Source organism: Pyxicephalus adspersus, chromosome 12, assembly GCF_032062135.1.
Source record: "Pyxicephalus adspersus chromosome 12, UCB_Pads_2.0, whole genome shotgun sequence".
NCBI classification, from domain to species: domain Eukaryota; kingdom Metazoa; phylum Chordata; class Amphibia; order Anura; family Pyxicephalidae; genus Pyxicephalus; species Pyxicephalus adspersus.
Window position 1 is genome coordinate 38,723,176 of NC_092869.1, and position 20,757 is coordinate 38,743,932.

The 20,757-nt window shown below is 39.1% G+C and overlaps 1 protein-coding gene across 2 annotated transcripts in view; it reads left to right on the top strand.

Annotated features, from left to right (window-relative positions):
* The window catches only part of CDKL1 (cyclin dependent kinase like 1), a 50,335-nt gene that overhangs the window by 8,345 nt on the left and 21,233 nt on the right, over positions 1-20,757 (top strand). The window contains exons 1-3 of one of the 2 annotated variants that reach the window (XM_072427800.1): positions 265-361; positions 10,866-11,113; positions 19,093-19,214. In XM_072427800.1, coding sequence (XP_072283901.1) covers positions 10,946-11,113; positions 19,093-19,214 — 290 coding nt within the window. In that variant the 5' untranslated portion in view covers positions 265-361; positions 10,866-10,945. Of the gene's footprint in view, positions 1-264; positions 362-10,865; positions 11,114-19,092; positions 19,215-20,757 lie in introns of those variants that run through there. The other variant, XM_072427801.1, reaches the window with a different exon arrangement.

Below are 20,757 nucleotides of genomic sequence, written 5' to 3' on the forward strand. Positions count from 1 at the left end.
CTGTACAATGAGTGACAATGACACACACACACACTGTACAATGAGTGACAATGACACACACACACACACGCACACTGTACAATGAGTGACAATGACACACACACACACTGTACAATGAGTGACAATGACATTGTACACACAGCACAGCCCTGGGTTGTCGCTGACTGAGCCCAGCCTGAGGACATCTCCACAATGGCTGGACAGAGTAAGCGGCCGCTGATTGGTCGAGGGTGTCGGAGGCGGGTCCATCGTTACCATAGGAACGGCCAGGCTGGTAGCAAGGCGCTTTGAGCTCGGGAGACTCAGTTCAAGGGAGACCCGGAGGCGGCAGAGCGAGCGGTGCAACCCAACCTGTGTGCAGGTCAGTGCTGGCCAGCAAGTTAGTGTGCGCTCTGCTCTGTGCAATAACAGTGCTAATATATTCTACACTGATATCCATTACTCTGATCTGTGTGTCTAATGCACAGAGTGTTATTATTATTATCACTAATATCTGCATCTCATATATAGAGTGCTAACATCTACAACACTGATATCCATTACTCTTATTATTATTATCACTAATATCTGCATCTCATATATAGAGTGCTAACATCTACAACACTGATATCCATTACTCTGATCTATGTGTCTAATGCACACAGTGTTATTATTATTATCATCATCACTGATATCTGCATCTCATATACAGGGTGCTAACATCTACAACACCGATATCCATTACTCTGATCTATGTGTCTAATGCACACATATAGAGAGTGTTATCTACAACTCCGATATATATCCAATTCATATAGTATTTTATCTACAACACTGATACTTGCTTCTTATACATAATGTGTTATTAACTATATCACTGATATCTGCATCTAATATTCAATATGTTATCTATAACACTGATATATATTTAATGCACAGAGTATTTTATTTACAACACTGATACCTGCTTCTAACACACAGAGTGCTAATATCTACAAAACTGATAGCTGCTTCTCATATTAAATGTGTTATCTATAACATTGATATATATCTAATACAGATAGTTTTTATCTACAACACTGATATCTTCCTCTAATACACAGAGTGCTAAAAACCTACAACACTGATATATATTACACTAATATATGTGTCTAATACACAGGTATTATCTATGTCACTGATAACAGCATCTCATATACAGAAGGCTAACATGTACAACACTGATATCTGCATCTAATATTCAGTATGTTTATCTATAACATTGATATATATCTAATACACAGAGTATTTTATCTAAAACCCTGAAAACTTCTAATACACAGAGTGCTAATATCTACAACACTGATATCTGCTTCTAATATTCAATGCGTTATCTCTAACATTGATATATATCTAATACACAGAGTGTTTTTATCTAAAACACTGATGTCTGCATGTAATATACAGAGTGTTAATATCTATAACAAATCTGTTATGTGTACAGTGTTATTACCTATAACTTTCTTGTCTGACAATGTTCACTGTGCTACTATCAGCATCCAATACACAGAGTGCCCCTACCTATACATACTGATATCTGATAATGCACAGAATGCTTTTTATCAATGATTAATTTTGATTTGTTACTCTGTATCTAATACAGAGCGCAGCGAAATCTTCTAATACCAGAATGCCTTTACCTATAACACTGATGTCGGCTAATACACTGGCTGCTTTTCTCCATATCACTGATACCTATACCTAATACACAGATTGTTATTACCAATAACACTGATATCCGTATCTAATACACACAGTGCTATAATCTACAAGACTGAAATCTGTCTCATACATAGAGTGCTCTACCCTGTGACACTAATATCCATGTCTAATACACAATGAGCTATTTCCCTATAATTTAACAATTATATCTGCTAATACACAGATTGCTTTTCCCCTTTAAGACTGATATCTGAGAATATATATATATATATATATATATATATACAAGTTCTGCACAGTTGTTGTTTTGTATTATTAGGTATTGTATCTTTCCTGCAGTGACAATTATTTCCTATACATTTTTGCACTGTTTTGATAATATTGACATTTATACACAGAGAAGGAGCTTTGTAAAGTTTCCTGTTTTTTTAGGGGGTGTATAAATATTTTTTTTTTATTTATTTTTGTGGAATGAATTGGGAAAAAAAAACTGTTGACCAGTACAATGTTGGCTTGCTCTTTGTATTTTGTCCCTGGGTCCAAGTTTCCTACAATTGTAACAATGTTAGGGGGTTTTCAGGTAGATATATATTATGTTACACCTGGAATCTCCCACAAGTGTTACCATTGTACGAAAATAGGATATAAATACTGAGATTCTAAATCAGGTCCAATTGTTTTGTTTATTTCCAATAAACTGAATGTTACTCCTTTTGTTCATTCCATAAATACAAATATTTGCATTGAGGGGTTGTTTTATGTTTGTTTTTCAGTTGTTTACATACAGTTTGTATAAATATAACATACACTTTAATCTCGGTATATGGAATTTTTTATATTGTCCTCTGTGATCTGTGTGGTTCAGTAATTTTGCTATTGAGATTCTTAACTGCTTGTTGTCTGTCCTCCCATGTCAGAATCACAGTAAACCTGCTCCAGAAATCACACTCACCTGTGCAACTACTTATCAGAGCCTTGACTGTAAGAGATGGTTGTAGGTTAAATGGGGCCCCCAAACTCACATTCGGGCTCCCTGCACCCCTGACATTCTGGGACTTTGGGGAATTGTTGTTTGCCCTACCAGTCCTGTCTTCAGGGATCGGGGGGGGTACTCCATAGACTATCCTATGTGCAAACTTAAGTGCCCATCACAGTATGTAAATGCAACATGTTTGTGTATGTAAGGTTTGCCCATTTATTTTAAATGTTATAATTGAGCTGGCAGAGCACCTCAATACCTAGAAAAACAAATGATCCTAGCTGCCTGTGTGTTGTTGTGCTTTGCCTCTACAGCATTGGGTTGTTGTTCAAATTAAATAGTACTGCGGTTTGTCCCCCCCGTCACCCCCCCCCCCCTAATTTGTTTTGTATTGTATGCTTGTCACTTTTTTCTTTTAAATTTGGTTTTTATGCTCTTTCCCCTGTTGTTTTTCCTGTTTTGAAAATCTTTAAATAAAAAATGTTTTAAAAAAAATAGTACTGCGGTTTGTATAGTACTGTGCATTGCAAAAAAATAAGCCTTTTACCATGCACCGATGAGAATACATTCTTCAAGTAGCTGAAAGCTTAAGAAAAATATATAAAAAATTGTGGCAGTCCAAGTTTCCTTAATTTGGTCATTTTAACACATCAGAAGAATCAACTACTGCCATTAAAACACATAGATCTAGCAGATACTCACAAGGGATCCTATGATTGCCTGTTTTATAAATACAGCCCATAGTGTATGATAGATCAGTTCTTGTCTCACTTACCTTTCTGATCTGATAGAAAAATACTCCCCCAGCCACTCTCTTCGCTCCTCCAATGACCTGCTAATTACATCCTCACTCATAACAAGATACAAGACTTTTCTAGAGCTGCCCTGACTCTCTAGAATGGTCGTCCTGGCCTATTTGGCTTGCTTCTACTTTCTGCTCATTCCAAAGAGCACTCAAAACTAATTTTTTCAAACTTTCCTACCCTTCCTTCCCGCCTATTGTGCGTTACTTCTCCCACCTCCTAGATTGTAAGCTCTTTGGGGCAGGGTCCTCTCTCCTTCCTGTGTCTGTATCTGTCTGTCATTTGCAACCCCTATTTATTGTACTGCATGGTGGCTCGGAGGTTAGCACTCCGGCCTTTGCAGCGCTAGGTCCTAGGTTTGAATCCCAGCCAGGACACTCTCTGCATGGAGTTTGCAGGTTCTCCCGTGTCTGCGTGGGTTTCCTCCCACATCCCCAAAAACATGTGGATAGGTTAGTTTGCTTTCCCCCTAAATCAACCTTAGACTGCATTAATGACATATGACTATAGTAGAGACTTTAGATTGTGAGCTACTTTGAGGGACAGTTAGTGACACGACTATGGACTTTGTACAGTGCTGGGTAATATGATGGCACTATATAAATACTGTGTAATGTTATTAATAATAATTGTACACTGCTGTATAATATGTTGGCGCTATTTAAATCCTCCATAGAGTACAATATCTGATGTTCCCACTAATGTGTTGTGTTGCAGGACATTTTGTAATTCATTTCTGCTTCTGTGCGTTGTTTTATGCAATATAATAAATGGGGTCTGAGACTCAATGAACAGAAGTGTAGGTGATGCACACTGTGATATAAAAAACAACAACCAGACACCCCTAGTGTGAACAAGCCCTTTACTCCTCTGTGACCAATAAACCAATACATTTCATTAGATTCAACAACTACTTGATATTTGTAAGGACAAGTACCAGCAGATACTTTGTAGAAAAGCTTTCTAACTGCAATTTATATCTGACAACAAAGTTAGAGCTTTATTGGCTACAGCGTTTAGCGATACATCTCTGGTGTGCCATCAGCAGCTGCATCGGAGAATTCCAATGAGAATGTCAATTGTGAGGGGGCTTCAAGTAGCGTGAAAAGTCAATCGCTCACTGACTGAGCTACAAATCACTGGAATCACTGCAAAAAAGACCTTTCGTAGATTGCAGTTAAATTATCCCTGGTAATAAAAATGCTAATAAGTGCATTTCTGTAGCTGCTACATATCATTCTAGTGACTTGTCCTTAAAAGACCTCATATTCATACAGATATATTTTGCATTGATAGACCATTAGGCTTGAGCCTGTTTTATCCGCTAATGAAGGCAAAAGAACAAAACAAACGTGTTTATGTTTTAAATAGGGATTACTGGACAGAAAGCCAACAATATGTTACAAAATATTGTTTCTCTATAAACAGTTCAGTTTAGCAGTCAGAATACCCTATGTTTAAAATAGCGCTCCAATCCAAACCTTTCTTTTTTTATTCTGCATAGACTGCAATAGTTGTCAAATTTTGCAGTCTGCATCCCTCCCTCCTGTTACAAAGAGTGGTCTCTCTGGGTGAAAGTTAGAGGAAAGGGACATAGAAAGCATAAAAAAACCTAATAGAGTTTCTCCAATGACCATTAAAATTCTCTTGCATGCCTCATAGCACTGTGTCCTGTTGCAAACTCATACACAATTCCCACAATTCCAAGCAATCAAAAATCTAAAACTAGCCAAAATAATGGATTTAAAGCTATGAGGATGGTATGGAAAATGGAAAGGGATGCTTGAATTTTCAAAATGTTTGTTAGGGCAAAACAAATATACAATACATTCACATTTTTCCATATAAAGACCCTGTAAGTACACAAAATACCTGCTGATCTGCTAGAAATGTTTTCCCACAGATGCTCAATAACTGTCAATGGAGAAGATTGTGATCACTTCCAATAACAATTTCAGGATCAGTCCCTGTTCTGATTTATGGAGAGCAGACAGCGCCGGACAAACAGGAGGCACCACGTTCTCTCCATTAAAACAAAAATAGCTAGCATTGGCAGTGGTCATTTAGTCTTCCATCACCCTTTGTGAAAGCTAAAATTATCCACTAAAAAGTCCATGGAAAGCTCAAGAAGGGGAAACATTTGCATTGACAGGATAGGAGTCCTCAGATACAACTACCTTCAGTACCTTGCTCATCTCATCTCCTCAAGTCATAAAGATTATAGGAAACAATATATGCCATCTCTACAGAAACAGATGCAGGATTCTGATATCTTAATTTATTAAAAGGCTAATTGTGTTTCCAGATTGAAGCCCATCCCTCTGAGCCTAGGATAACCCTACCAACACATAATGTGCGTGACTAGAACAGCCTTTCCCAATCTTTTTACCCCTGAGGAACCCTTAAAATAATTTTAAGATGTTGGTGCAAACATGCTATAATTAATAACTGGGAAAAATGCTATTTGTGTTAGTTGCCAGTGGAAATAATCTCCTCCCCCGCCCTATACATTAGTAGTCAAAATGCCATCTTTACAGACACCTAAAAAGGTCATTGATTTCATTCAAGTGGCCTCTGGCCGTCAGAATTCTGCAACATCTTTAATTATATTGAAGGGGTCTTTATGTTATAGATTTTTTTTAGTCAGTGAACCACTATGAAACCATTTTCTTAACTGCTGCAGAACCATTTGTTTCATCAAGCCCCTACTGTCCTTTCATTCATACTTACTTCTATGAGCCCATCTTCCATGGCTAAAGACTCCCAGAACACGGCGCATAAAAGTCTATGGGAAGCTTTTGCATCAATGCAGCCAGCACATTAAACCCTTTATTGGAAGATGTAAACTGTTGGCTCGCCAAATGATCAAAATAAGTGTTCATCAAGGTGGGGTAGTTTAGGACAGGCAAGTGGGGCAAAAAGGATTAGCACACTTTGCTTTAAAAATTGTAACCTACAGGCAATATTTCCTGGATAGTAGCAGTAGCATTGAAATGCCTGATTTTTTGCTGCCTTGAGTTGTTAATGATGGGTTCACTTGAACAGTCCCATGGCAGATACTATTAGTCTGATCTTGTTTCCAGGATATCCTCACCTTGCCAGACTGGTGAGCCGAGACAGAGCCCGGCCCCTGTGCTAAGCAGCCAAGTTTCCCTCTTTGCTGTCCTGCTGAGACTGCTGGAATAATGTGATGGTGTTGACAAGAGCCACTGAGAGATTTGCAGCAAGACTTGACTGATAGCTGGTTTCTTGGCAAGTGCATTCCCTGTGTGTTTGTCAAACAAGTGTCCTGGCACAATGGCCAAGTCCAGCCCTTGTGGGTTAGGGGTTATTGCCTGTGAGTATAATTACCCTTACTCTTTACTAGCACACGTTTACTGGAGCCTTTTACTGGGTTATAGAATATATTTCCTCTATGCAATGATGAACGCAATGGAAGAAGTAACAGTTCAGATGATGGGATGGTTGGTGTTATGTTCTAGCTACATGTTTTCAGAACTTATGCCAAAATGTTTTAAAACAAATTGAAAGCATTTCCCATTGTTTGTGTTAGGAATTTGAATGCACCAAATGAAACTCAAATAACATTTTTATTTTTAATTATATGAAACAAACTGGTATGTACAGTCCTGTTCCATTCAGCACCTAATCCTTTGCATTCAGTACAGACGGATTAGACTCGGCCTGTCTGTTTACTAGAGATCAGTGACATCACTGAGTATACAACTTTTTCATTTACTACAGACCTGAGACCTTGCTGGACATTCTAATTTAAAATTATGTCACCATGCCTTCCAGCAATAGCTTGGAGCTCCAAGTTCCATGAGAAAAAGGCTGGAGTGGCAGAAAGCACAACGGCATCACCAGTGCCACATAGAAGCTTCAAAAGCCAGGGCTGAGGAAAGTGGGTTTTTTTCCTCTTTTTGGGAGCAAAATCTTTAAAAAGCCATTTGTATTTGGGAAACGGATTGGTAGAAAAGCTGATCTTCCATTTGCCCAGGAAGGTTCCCCATTCGTCAAGGAAGGCTTTTATTAAAGTTTTGGAGTGTGTCTATGGCAGGCATAGGCAAACTACGGCCCGCGGGCCATATATGGCCCATTAGGCATTTAAATCCAGCCCCTTGAACTCTCTCAGTAGTCTGGGTCTCTGGCCAGTGCCACCCCAAGCGGGGTGAGGAGAAGGACCCCACTGGGGTGGGGGGCATACCGTCAAGAGCCATGTCCCCTATACAAATCCCAGGCTCGGGAAAGTGGGCAGGGTTGTTTATCTGGACCACTATCCAATCGCAGATCTGAGCCTCTGGGGTTATGTCATCATGTTGTGACACCCGAGAGCGGAAAGATAGAGGTGCTGCGACTTACAGAAAGTTACGTTTTTCATGGACCTGTGTAGAAAATTGCTCAGGAGCTTTTACTGCACTTTAGGAGAATGGTTGCAATCATGATCATTTTGCAGGAGCACAAAGCCAATCAACCATTGTGACTTGATAGCGCTGTATTCTTTCTATGCAGGTCTATTATTCTAAACATGGTGCTTAAGTGCTATGAACCACTACAATTGCAACTAAGTCAGAGATATCCAACCTGCCTTAAACCTTTTTGGAGATCCCAATAGTACTGAGAATAAAAGGTTTTCTCTAAGAATCAATACCTGTGTTGTGCATAAAGACTTACAAGACGAGATATTTTATCAAGCTGCCCTGCATTTTATTTTTATGTGTTAGCCTAAAACAAAATTCTGTTGTAGTGATATGTTTTAGAGTAATTTTACATATTCTTAGTATGATTTTTGCACAAATCTTGTACAAATCCCGGGCTCAGGGAAGTGGGCAGAACAACCCGCCCACTCTCTACGCAAGATCTACGATGGGAATGTGGGCGGAGTTTTGCCATCATGACGTCACATTTAGTGACATCATGATGGCATAACCCTGCCCACTCTCCCATCGGTCCAGCCCCTCTGCCAAATTTTAGAACAGATTTTGGCCCCTGAGTGAAAAAGTTTGCCCACCCAGGTCTATGCGATTTGCTGCCCATTCAGTCAAAAAGAGCATTTGTGATGTTGGGTACTATTGTTCGATGAGAATACCTGGTAGTCTTCCTTAAGGTGTCCAATGGGGTTGAGGTCAGGGCTTTGTGCAGGAACATTCAAGTTCCTTTACACCAAACTCTTGAAATCATGTCTTCATGGAACTGACTTTGTACACGGGTTCATTCATGCAGGAACAGAAAAGGGTCTTCACCAAAATTATGGGAGGGGAACAATTGCAACAACAATTGTTGTTTAGTGTAGCTCTACCTGTACCCTACACTGGAAATAACTGAACTCAATACTTTAAAGCAGTGTTTTAAAACACGGGGTTCCACCACAGGCTTCTAGGGGCTCCTTGAGCAGTTTGTACATTTTTCACTGGCTAACGTACCAGGGAAATGTGAGCTGTGGATAATAATAATAATAATAATAATAATAATAATTATAACAGACGTTCCTTATGATCTGGAACTTATTTTTAGGGATTCCCCCATGTTAAAAAATTGCAGAAAAGCTGCTTTTAAAGGAATGTCCACATTTGACCAAACCATATACTTTGTTTTTGGTGTCTTTAATGTGAGCATTTTATGTGTGTGTCACTGACAGTGCAGAGGATTTCAAGTTACCAAAAACCATAAACAGGTTTCCTCTTGACAGGCATTATTCACACACAAGTTTTCTCCTTCGTTGACAGGTTTGACTTTGATTTTAAAATTCTCTTCTACTATCATTAATTTAGCAGTCACTAGCATGTATTGAAATCTAATCCACCGACCAGATCAACAAATGACATATTTTCAAAGAGTATGTACACTGACATCGTACTTCTGGTGTTTAGTTTCACCAGTGAAACCGCAGAAATACTTTGCATTTATATTTCATTTACCGTGACTGATGGCTGCATAGTTTCAAACACAGATTAATATACAAAAGAAATTAAAATAAAAAAAGAAAGTGAGAGAGGAACTGGAAGCTCTGGGTACAAAGTCGGGCTGTATCGGTTCACCAGCGATAGAGCATCTAATGTCTTTTCTGGAGCCGGATGGTCTGCAGTTTGCTTCATTCTGAAGGCCTGTGTGTGTTCTGCAGCATTAAATTACACCTTAACTTCACACTTTGACAATGAGCCAATAACTCAAGAGAAAGAGATCCAACCGTATCTACTAAAGGTCTGCCCCGGTGAAAATAACCATGAAATTCATGGATGGCCTTTGCAACCCATTTACAGTTTACAAGCAAGGCGAGCCTTAAAGTCAATTCAAATGCTAAAAGCTCATAACAACTTTACAATTTGAATAGCATTTCTAAAGTCTCTTTTTAATATTAAATCGGCATCTTAAAGTGTTATCTGCTATTTCTGCCACCAAGATACTTCCTTGCTATAGTATGACTATGCTCAGCCTTTTTGCTCCATATTTTTTGTTGTATTGGAACCCTGTGTCATGTTCTAACAGGAACTACAAGTGGCATTGCAATACACATTGCTCAGGCATGTTCCATGTACCATCACATCAGCTAAAAGCACATTCAACGTGAAATTTACTTTCACACTTGGAAATGTATACCTAATACTGCAAGAAACCTAACCAGCTTGATTGTGTCCATGTATAGATGCAATACAAATATGGGAAATAAATAGACCATTGGGTTGTACAAGTCAATGAAGCTAATTGAGGTATAATGCAGCGCCGTTCATTTTAAATGTCACCCAGTGCACCACAATACTCCTTTTAATATGAATGACTGTTTATTGGCAGCGACTGTTTATTTAACGCAACATACATTAACATGTGAATAAACTTTAACACATGGAGGTAAAAATTATACCTAACATGTATGTCATTAAATTTTAAAAACCTTTTGCATTACATCTGTTCTGAAACATTTGCATCGCCGTTGGCTTTTAAGAAGAGGTTTTAGTGAATTATTAGTAGTTTAGTGGCTCAGAGGTTAATACTCGGGCCTTTGCAGCACTAGGTCACAGGTTCAAATCTGGGCCAGGGCACTATTTGCATGGAGTTTGTATGTTCTCCCCTTGTTTGCATGGGTTTCCTCCCACATTCCAAAAACATGCAGTTAGGTTAACTGGCTTTGACATATGACCATGGTAGGGACATTAGATTGTGAGCCCCTTTTAGGGAAAGCTAATGATATGACAATATGATGGTATAGAAGTTATTATCAGTAGTAGGTTGGTAAAAGTGAATGAAGGATTTCCCCCTCCCCAACCTTTATGCAGTAGGACAATGGCTCGCCTCTTCAGTGAATAGCATTCCTGCACCATAAATGACGTTGTTATATCAAGGCCCCTCTTTATCTTCACTCTGTTATTCAATATGTTGTACACCAACTGGATTCTTTATTCTTCCAGGTGCTGTCCAAAAACCGACAGTATAGGAGACCTACCGAATACCGAGTCAGAAAGAATCTGATTACATTTGCCAGGTTCTCATGGAGAAGTATGAGAAAATTGGAAAAATTGGTGAAGGCTCCTATGGAGTTGTCTTTAAATGCAGAAACAGAGACACCGGGCAGATTGTGGCCATTAAGAAGTTCTTGGAATCCGAGGACGACCCGGTGATTAAGAAGATTGCTTTGCGTGAGATCCGCATGCTTAAGGTAAAAGAGAGCTTCTCTAATATGTATTGCCTCTATCTAAATAGTTCTGCAGCTTGTAATATTTCTAAATTCATTGCATTGTGTTTTTAAACAACAGCACAGATTTATAAATAAAGGATAAAAAGAAAAATTTTATAAATACATCTTTTGTATTTCTTATATATATAATATCTTCATTTTATCAGCTTTTTTTATTTATTGGGGATAGTTGAACCCTTGCTTTGTTGATATATTTGTGTTCCATTAAGAATATTCACTGCCTGTCCACTAGACCAGTGGCCGCCAATCTTTCGGACCTTACGGACCACTAAATTCATCGTTTTAAATCCCGGACATGCGCGGGAAGCCATGTGTCACCTAAAGGGAAAGAAACGTCCCATAGAGTGACATGATGATGCCAGAACCCACTCACTCTTCCATCGCAGGCTCAGACCTGCTTGCTAAACATCCTGGGGGACAGTAGTGCAAGGATGTGACTACTGGGGACATGATCCGAGGAGTCAGGAGAAGGACCCTGCTGGGGGGCGCACTGGCCAGGTAATTTTTCTGTGGACTCTACCGCTTGGTGACCGCTGGTCTAGACATACCAGTATTAGAAAATCCTTGCAATGAAGCATATCCTTTCTTGGATGAGAAACACCAGAATAAGTGTCCCTTTTGGGAGATTTACCCTTTATTCTTGTTTTGGCCAGTTATCACCAAAATAGATAGACAGGTTGGCTCTCCCTTATGTGGACACAGGAAGCAGTAAAACCCTAACAAGGTTCTAACTGTTTACTTCTTGAAAGAAATGCAAGAGGGGTATTTTGCTTTGGTGATTTCTGCAAGCAGGCTGCCCTATCAAAATGATCTTGCAAATTATTTGAATTGAAATGAATGCAATGCAAACCAGGACAGAAAGCCAACATCAATGTGCTTTTGCAGGTTTGGGCCTCTTAAATTCAGCTTTTGTTAATCTTTTTAACACAGAAAAACTTTTGAAATCCCAGGTCCCAGGTAACCCCTGCTAAATATGAATGTATTAGGGGTAAGAGGCAATCAAACCCCTTATAATTGTGATCTGAATATCACCAACAGCAGAGAAGATCACTGGTGTTATGTTAAGGCTTTGACATTTTGCATTAGGCCCAGAGCTTTTCAGGCACCTTCTGATGGTCAGTGAAGATAAGCTCAAGGAACCCCTAGCAAACTCTGAAGGAACCCTGGTTTGGCATGGTCAGGTTAGCGTAAGTAACACAATTTTCAGCTTGCAAGTCTGAGTGTTGGGGAAAAGGTTTGTGTTTTCTTGTGCTAAAGAAATATGGACATTGCTGAACCTTCCTCTGAAAATACCAGTTGCCTTGCTTTTTCTTAGAAGTTAAAAAAAATGATTAAAGCCAATTATATTTATGAGTAAATCTATGTTTATTTGCATTTCAAAAGGTAAATTCCAACAGTAGAGTCATAGGAAGGAACAATATGAAAATAGAGCAAGTGTACATCCAATAAAAGTGCACAGTAAGAAACATATATAAAACAATAATAATATAAATGGAGGATTGGGAAGCTAGGGGTGAGAAAACTGGCTGGGGATACCTGGGAATCATAGTCTAAAAGAGAACCATGGAATCAAAGATGTAGTTTATTGACAAGTGATGGGGAGTTGGAGTACATCAGCCATATTGATCACCGAAATAAAGCAATTTTCAGAAAACATAATTCATGGCATCCTTACTATTTATGCAGTGCCCCATGGGAATAGAGGTCTTTCCTCTGTTCAGAATGCCTGGGGGGATTCGTATTGCTTGTCATTGCAATATTTAGCATTTTCCATGCTGACGCACTAGCTTGTTGCTGTAAGCAAACGTCTGTCCCCTCGAACCTTCCAATCCTTCAGGGAAGACATTCATGCTTGTGCACAAGTACAAAACGCGGATGTCGTTTCTGCGGAAATTTAATCTGAGACCTAAAGGTTAAGAGTGAATATTTCATTAATCAAGGAGATGCCGCCAACCCAAAACATGACAAGGATTCTAATGCTTGTGCAGCCTGACTGCTCTCATTTCCAAACTGTACTTAAACAGGGGGATCCCCGGAGCCACAGCCATAGATATAAGATGACAAAGGGAAGAGGAAGGTTGGTGCAGCCACTGCATTATGCCATTGCTACTGGATAAAACAAGGAGCACAGTACAGAATGACCATAAAATCATTTATCCAAACAGCAGAAGATCTACTATTAGATAATTACCAATTTATGAAAGGTTGGAGTTGAAGTAATTAATACCATTTATTGGCCAACTTAAGCACAATTTTTCATGCTTATTAACTCTATTTACCCAATGAAGCTAACTTCATGCCTTCTGTATAATTTAGGGCAAACACAATACAACACTCCACCGTTGCTAATAGACTATTTATAATTTTGACTTATTTATTGGCTTGCTACAAAGTTTGTATACCCCAAAATGGGGTTGTCTTTTCATGAAGTTTTTAATGAAGAGCCACTGAGCCCCATACGGATTCGCTATGGAACCCTTTTCTGTCCGTGGGCATTTCTGTGATTGGTATTCTTTTGGATTCAATCTGAAAAAATATGTTTTCCCCCTTATGTGCAAATATTTGCTATAAAGCTATAAAGACGTCTGATATTTTGGGAAAACTGCTGTGTTTTAGCTGACAAAATTGCTGTCTTGAGCATAGCAAACATCTTTTTTTGGGGGGATTCAGATTTTGTTCATTTTGCCTCCATCAATAGACCATTGGTTGTTGAACAGCTGCTGAGATGGGGAAAACATTTATAAAATATCCATCTAGGGGCTGTTATATTTTTGGATGCATTGTTATAACAGATCTCTTATTTATTTGCTTCTGTAGGTAATTTGTCTTTTTATACGGCTGAAGTTTTGCTGTAATTTAGTAATATGAAGTAATATGCGACATACTACTGCTACTTGTATGTTCTCAGAAATAGAGAGAAGGGCCACATGTGTCTGCACAGCCACCACCACATCCCTGCGGTACGGATAACATATACGTAAGCGCTGATTAAGAATTCCCTTTGCGGGTGATTGTGGCCAGCGTGCAGTTGAGGGATTAATAAGGCAGTTCATAGACACAGGCGGTCTATTCCTCAAGAGTCCTCCACAATCCGATTAGAAGGCATTTGGCTGCTCAGCTACTAATGAAGGTATCAGGAACATTAATTAACACAGCAGGGATTCAGGCTGTGATCTTCTTTTCATAGGCTTTGTCAGGAATGATTACCGGTCTATAGACTGGTGTCAGAATTGGCTGCCATCAGGTATGAAATCTCTATTACGAATGCTGCAAGTTGAATTGTAAAGCAACAAGGCAGCGCTGACATAAGGATTAGCCAAAGTGTTGATGGGAAGTTAATGTGATGGCCAAGGGATACACAGGGCCTCTTGAAAGTGTCCAAAAGAAAAATGGCTTGTGTTGCAACAAATTACACTATTCTTTTCTTTCTGTTCAAATTTTTTGTAGCGTGTTGTCAGTTTGAAGTTGGTTACTGAGGGCAATGCTGGCTGCACACAACACCACAATACTTCATTTACTGTTAATTCAATTGACTGTCAAAAAGCAACATTTTGATGCATAATTTAAAACAAACACTCTGTCTCTTATCAGTGGATTTTGAACCTTGGATTTTAAGATTAACCCTCACATTTTTAAGAAATTACACAGGAGTTTAGAAATTAGCCCAGTGATAGCCAACACATTTTCTTTTGTTTTGGAAAGAGCATAGATTATCATTTCATCTTTGTAATTGCTACCTGTGTCCCTGTACTTACTTAACTTTACTTTATGGCCACTGTGAACTATGTAGCACTGCCGGTGCATTCATATTCTTCATATTTTTATATTAAAGTAAAACTCCAGGCATATAAAAAAGCAAATGAATGCAGTTTTGAATTGATTACTTGCCCTTACTTCTTGGCCTCTAGGACAGGTGAGCAGAATCTTTCCAATACGGTATCAAATTTTAGTTGGGTTCCGTAGAGATTATAGTATTTTATACTTCTGTTTGTATTTCCATGGAGGTGACATCCCTGCCTTGTTATGAGGTCACAAATACAACAGGATATGTATAAAGTTTGCAAAATACCCTTTTAGTTGTTACAGAGGGGCCATATTAAAGTTTTTGCCTTTATTCCTTTGTTGATTACAAATTAAAGCAAATGTTGGATCTTCCTTGGTCCCTATGAAATGGATTTAGTGTAAAATATACCAAATCACCTCCTCTAGCATTGGAAAGGCTGCATACCCTTATGAACTTATAGTAACAAATAAGGAATGAAGAAAAGTAGGGTATTTTAAACCCAGCAGTGTATTAAACATTCAAATAGTAGTAGTACCCCCTTAGCAACCTGCTATAAAGGGGGGGTTGGGGACCTGGCATAGAGTCCTAATTGACTGAGGTGGGTGCAAAGATAAATAATGAAGTGGATATCGTGTCCTGACGCGTTTCGCCTAAATCGGCTTCCTCGGAGGACTAATAGAGATCAGAATATAACTGTTCATATGAAGGCTTTTTAGAAAGTTCAAGTTGCCCACTTGAGGAGGATTTTCATTCCTGGTTTTCTTATGTGATGTGTGTGATTCTGAAGAAGAACATTTAATATATTTTCATTTTGCTCCTGATTTGTTCCATTAGAGCACACTCTGTGTTTTAGTAGATGATCTATTATTTCTCTAAATGTACACTTTTCTGTGTCCAGTAAAATAATTTCCTTTTCAAAAATGTTCTTAGCTCAAATAAACTATGTAAAGTTAAAGTAGTAACGTGAGGTTTGCTCCATCTTTCTCCTCCATCTTCAATTTTCTTTTCAAATCTAATCCACCTCCACACTTTCCCCAGCTGGTGTGATCCTGACATTTAAAGATCCTCCACAATTGGTGAAGTTCTATATGTTGTGGAAATCTTCAGCCATTCTTTTGGTGTGTCAGGGAACTGCCAGCCACAAAATGCCCTTTGCTGACCAGTGTCCTCTCCAGCAGATTCATCTTGTCTAATTCCAAGACTAGAGCCTTGGTCCCATTGACAGTGGTTGCCAGAAAAAGCAGATTGTGTGAATCTTCCTCATAGGCACACAGGCAGCAGTAGGAGACAGACAAAGGTTATGAACCTTCACCAAAACTCAGAAAAACTTAGATGTACTTTAACTCTTCCCGTGTCGTTGCTGTATCCCTTGTGTGAACGGTAGCACTGTCAAAACTGCCAGCTGGTTGGTTAAATTGACCCGAGCATCTGTTAAGTCATCAAACCACTTTTACCGTCTGCTGAGGGTTTGATGATCTTCCTTGTAAATTATGGACCTGGAAATGATCGGCTGTGAGCAATTTAAGGTTCAGAGCTATAAAGGCTTGGGCTTTGCTGGCCGGTGTAGATGCTGATCAAGCAAAGGTGACAATAGGCTTCCCGAAACGATGAGCAATACTTCCAAGACTATCATTTGTTGTTCACTCTAAACTGGTAACCTGTTAGGCTATGGCCCTGATTTATTAAAGCTCTCCAAGTCTGGAGAGAATACACTTTCACCAGTGAAGCTGGGTCATCCAACAAACCTGGGATGGATCTGGTCCAGGAATCAAAGCATTTGCTAGCAAATAGCAAATGACATTGAATGAATCCATTCCAGGTTTGCTTGAGAGAAGTGTATTCTCTCCAGCTTTGGAGAGCTTTAATAAATCAGGCCCTATGTGTCACCTATGGACAATTTCCGGTAATGTATTTTGTCACTGTTGCAGTAGCTGGTGCGTTTTTGGGGCTTGTAGCATGTATCCATTTACTTATCTCTATCCTTTTGCAAAAAAATAGTGCTTGCGTACACTATATTTTTATTAAAAAATTGGATTTATTAAACAGCAGCCTAAATATCATGTGACATAAAAAAACTGACCATTTATTCTTACAGAGTCTCTGCTGTCACCAAATTTATAATGCATCAGATATAAAATGGCCATTTAAACATATATTCAAAAAATATTATTAGTTAAAAAAATCTCCAGCATTTAACGGTTAAGTCTGCAGCATTCACCATTACTGGAATGTGAGTTTGGGGTACACTGACCCTTTAAAAAAAACTTTGGTTGTCAGGATGTGCATTTCCTGTAAGCTGAAGTTTTATGGGTTTCTCGTTGGCTTGTAAAGTTTTCTCTGTTTCCCGCCTGTCCAAAAAACAAAAAAAAAGGCGACCAGGAATGGCCAGTAACTTTTATCAGTATTAGCTAAACATGTGGAGACCTGTTTGTGCAGTGTTTTCCCTGTGCACAGTAAATAGTAACAACCTGTGTTTATTGATCCACCAGAATGCCAAGCACTATCTGCCAGCATGTTTGTGTAGCTAAGCTCCTCTGATCCTCCCTGTACAGGGCTGCTGGAAAGCAAATATTTAGGGAACGCTGGGCTGTAACCAACAATACCTGGAGGAGATGGAGAGGAACTGTGTTTGTGTGTCCTGTGAGCAGCAGCAAAGCAGACCCTTTACTTCTTGTGTTTGTGTTTTGATCTTAATGGGATTAGGTGATGCTTTATATTGTCCCTGTGACATGGAAAACGTGACATGTTGTACCATGACGGTGGGGCTTCCTCCTTTCTGTAGGACGTTGGTAAAACACTAAGAAAAACATAAAGCATGGTAATAATACCTATCCCGTGGACAACCACTGGGTTATTAGGTTAAAGATACACAGAGTGTAGACGACCATCACAAAAATTTAAGTTGGTTGGTGATCCAATGACTATTGTACAGCTCTGTTCTTTGGGAATCAACTTGACAGCCACGATGAACACATTTTCCTGATATCCCTAGGGCCAGGACTATTGTTGAGAAGAGTGGTTGTTGGCTTTAAAGAACAAATACCTATTTCTGTAAAACCTACTACTTTTGGTTTTTGTTGTGCAGGATGGAATATTGCAACCTTTTTATATAAAAACCATTTATTTTGCTCCTTATGAATTATCAACCTCCTACTGCTTTGCACTAAGTAGGAATGCTTGTGGGACCAAAGCCTCAGTAAGTGCCCTGGAAGTCATGATGGAGGGGTCAGATAGTGCAAGCAGTAATTAACCTAAAAGAGGTAGTCATACCAAAAACTCCAAAATACAAGCTTTTCTAATTGCACATATAAAATGCACCTTTAATAATATCTAAGAGTCTCATCTAGTTTCATGGAATATGCAATATTAGCTTGGGCCAGACATAGGCTTGTCATAGACAGACACATTTTTTTACCATTCAAAAACTAATTCATTAAATGAACTAAGAACTTTTCACTTTATGGTCAACCCCAGTGTACACGAGGCACAGGTTTAATTAAGACAAGCCTCTAATTTTCTTTTAGACAAGACTCTATCCAAAACTCATATTATGGGCTTTAATGGTTTTTGGATTGTTGCATATCTGTAGGAATCCAGTACTAAGCTGTCTCCATCTAAATTGCTAGTTCTACCTAATTGCTGCTGCCATTTAAAGACCAATGGTGGTGCCACGCCTACCCCGAAGAATTCTCCATAGTGAGGATGTAATATGCCATTGAAGAGGCTGAGAAAATTAAGCCTATCAGACAGGGATTATAGGGAAGATTTTTCAACCCATCATGGTCTGCCCATAATATCACTGTAATTTAGGGTTCAGGTTGACTTTTATATCCAAAATCCCGATATTATCCTACCCCACCCTGTTTCCAGCCTTCACTTTCCTTCAACCCCCTTATTATGATTACTAATAATTTGTACACCTTTTTCTTAAGATCATCATACTGGTCACCACAAAGAATGATGCCTGATACCATATCCCTAGGGTCACACTGGATTCAAAGGAAATGGCTTGATCGGTTTGGGCATGGACGATGAATTTTATATCTGTACAAAAACCTTAGATGGGCTATAAATTATAATTTACTGTTGACATTTTCAACAGTTTTTTTTTTTCGATGCTGTATCTTTGTTAGTAAAAATCTATTTTATTTTACAGCAATTAAAACACCCAAACCTTGTCAACCTCCTAGAAGTCTTCAGAAGGAAAAGAAAACTACATTTGGTGTTTGAATATTGTGACCACACTGTCCTTCATGAACTAGACCGACATCCACGAGGGTGAGTGACTGGGAAAACATGGGGCTTAGTTTACCTGTGTTCCTTTTATTAGTTGCTAATAACCATGCTATTTTCAGTCCTTGCGCACCAGGTACAGGTACGGCCCATCAACGCACAAGATGGTTAGTGTGCAAGGGCATAACTATAACTATACCAAATTATGCAGGCTGCTGTGAAGCCAGGGGACCCAGAGCTGTCTGGCTACTTTTTGATTTATGAAGGAAGCAATATAAAGTTTCTAAATACATTTAGATTAAATGAATGTATATAATGTTTGGGAACCTCCATATGATTTCTTTGAAGACAATTGAGGTGGCAGTGGGGCCCCATCATTCCAATTAGATGGTTTGATAAGGGGACAATGTTCAAGCTTTAAAATGATTAGGTGTAGAGGAACTTTGGTGGCCTCCAGAAAGCTTTGACCTCAACCTTACTGAACACCTTTGGGATGAATCAGAACACATTGCAAGTCAAGATTTCTCATCCAACATCTGTGCCCAATTTTACATTGAAAGGCAATTTTGAGCTTGATGATTGAGTTGGTTACCCAAGGCCAGCACCATATAGACATGGTTTGATGAGTTGATAGTACACATTTGCAATGGTTACCGTCTGGTAATCCGCTCAGGGCTGATTTGGGACGAGAATCTTGCGTGTGTACATCAATTGTCCAAACGCCTGTCCTGGCGAATGCACGGATGACGAATGATCGAAATAAAAGTGAAGGTGAGAGAGCGTTTTGTCGTTACACACATTGCATTGAGCAGAATGGTGCTGTATGTGCATCATGCAGTCTTTTGTCGTTGGAAAGGATCGTGAAAGATCCTTTCAAACGACAAATATTGCACGTGTGTACATATTGCACGTGTACATAATATTGCACGTGTGTACATAACGCGTGTGTGTCTAACTTGAGCGGTGGTCACAAAGCCTTAACCTAAACTCTACTAAACACCTTTGGGATGAATTGGAGTGCTGATTGTGAGCCGGGTCTTCTCATACAACATCAGTAACTGATTTTACAAAGACCCTTTGGCTGTACAAGTCCAAAATCATACAGACATTCTCCAAAAAGCCTTTATCAGAAGAGTGGAAGCTGCTCTATGTCCATATGGCTGTCTGGATCACAAAACTGACCAAGTCCAAAGTATTTTGTATTTTAGCTGTTTGCCTAGTTCAGCTTTAAAGAAATCAAATATTGTTTCATTCTATGTATCATTGTTTTGTTCCTATGTCTGGTCCTTTATATATAGCAGGAATTGATTGTTAATGGTGTTGTACTGTAGTGATCATTATCCCCACCTCTTCCATGCCGCTCCCCGGCCTCTGCCTACATAGGTTATTGTAGGGCCTAGATGTCAGTGATCATTGTTTACTTTTAGCATTGTGCAAACTATACTTCATTTTAATGTACTGGCCTTCGTCCCGCACAGCAACTTGGTGCCATGGTAATACCTGATAAATCACCGGAGCGGCATGTGTATTGGATGAAGGACTCCCCTGCATCTGATTAATTGAGGCCTCGTGTAAACAGCAGCCTGTC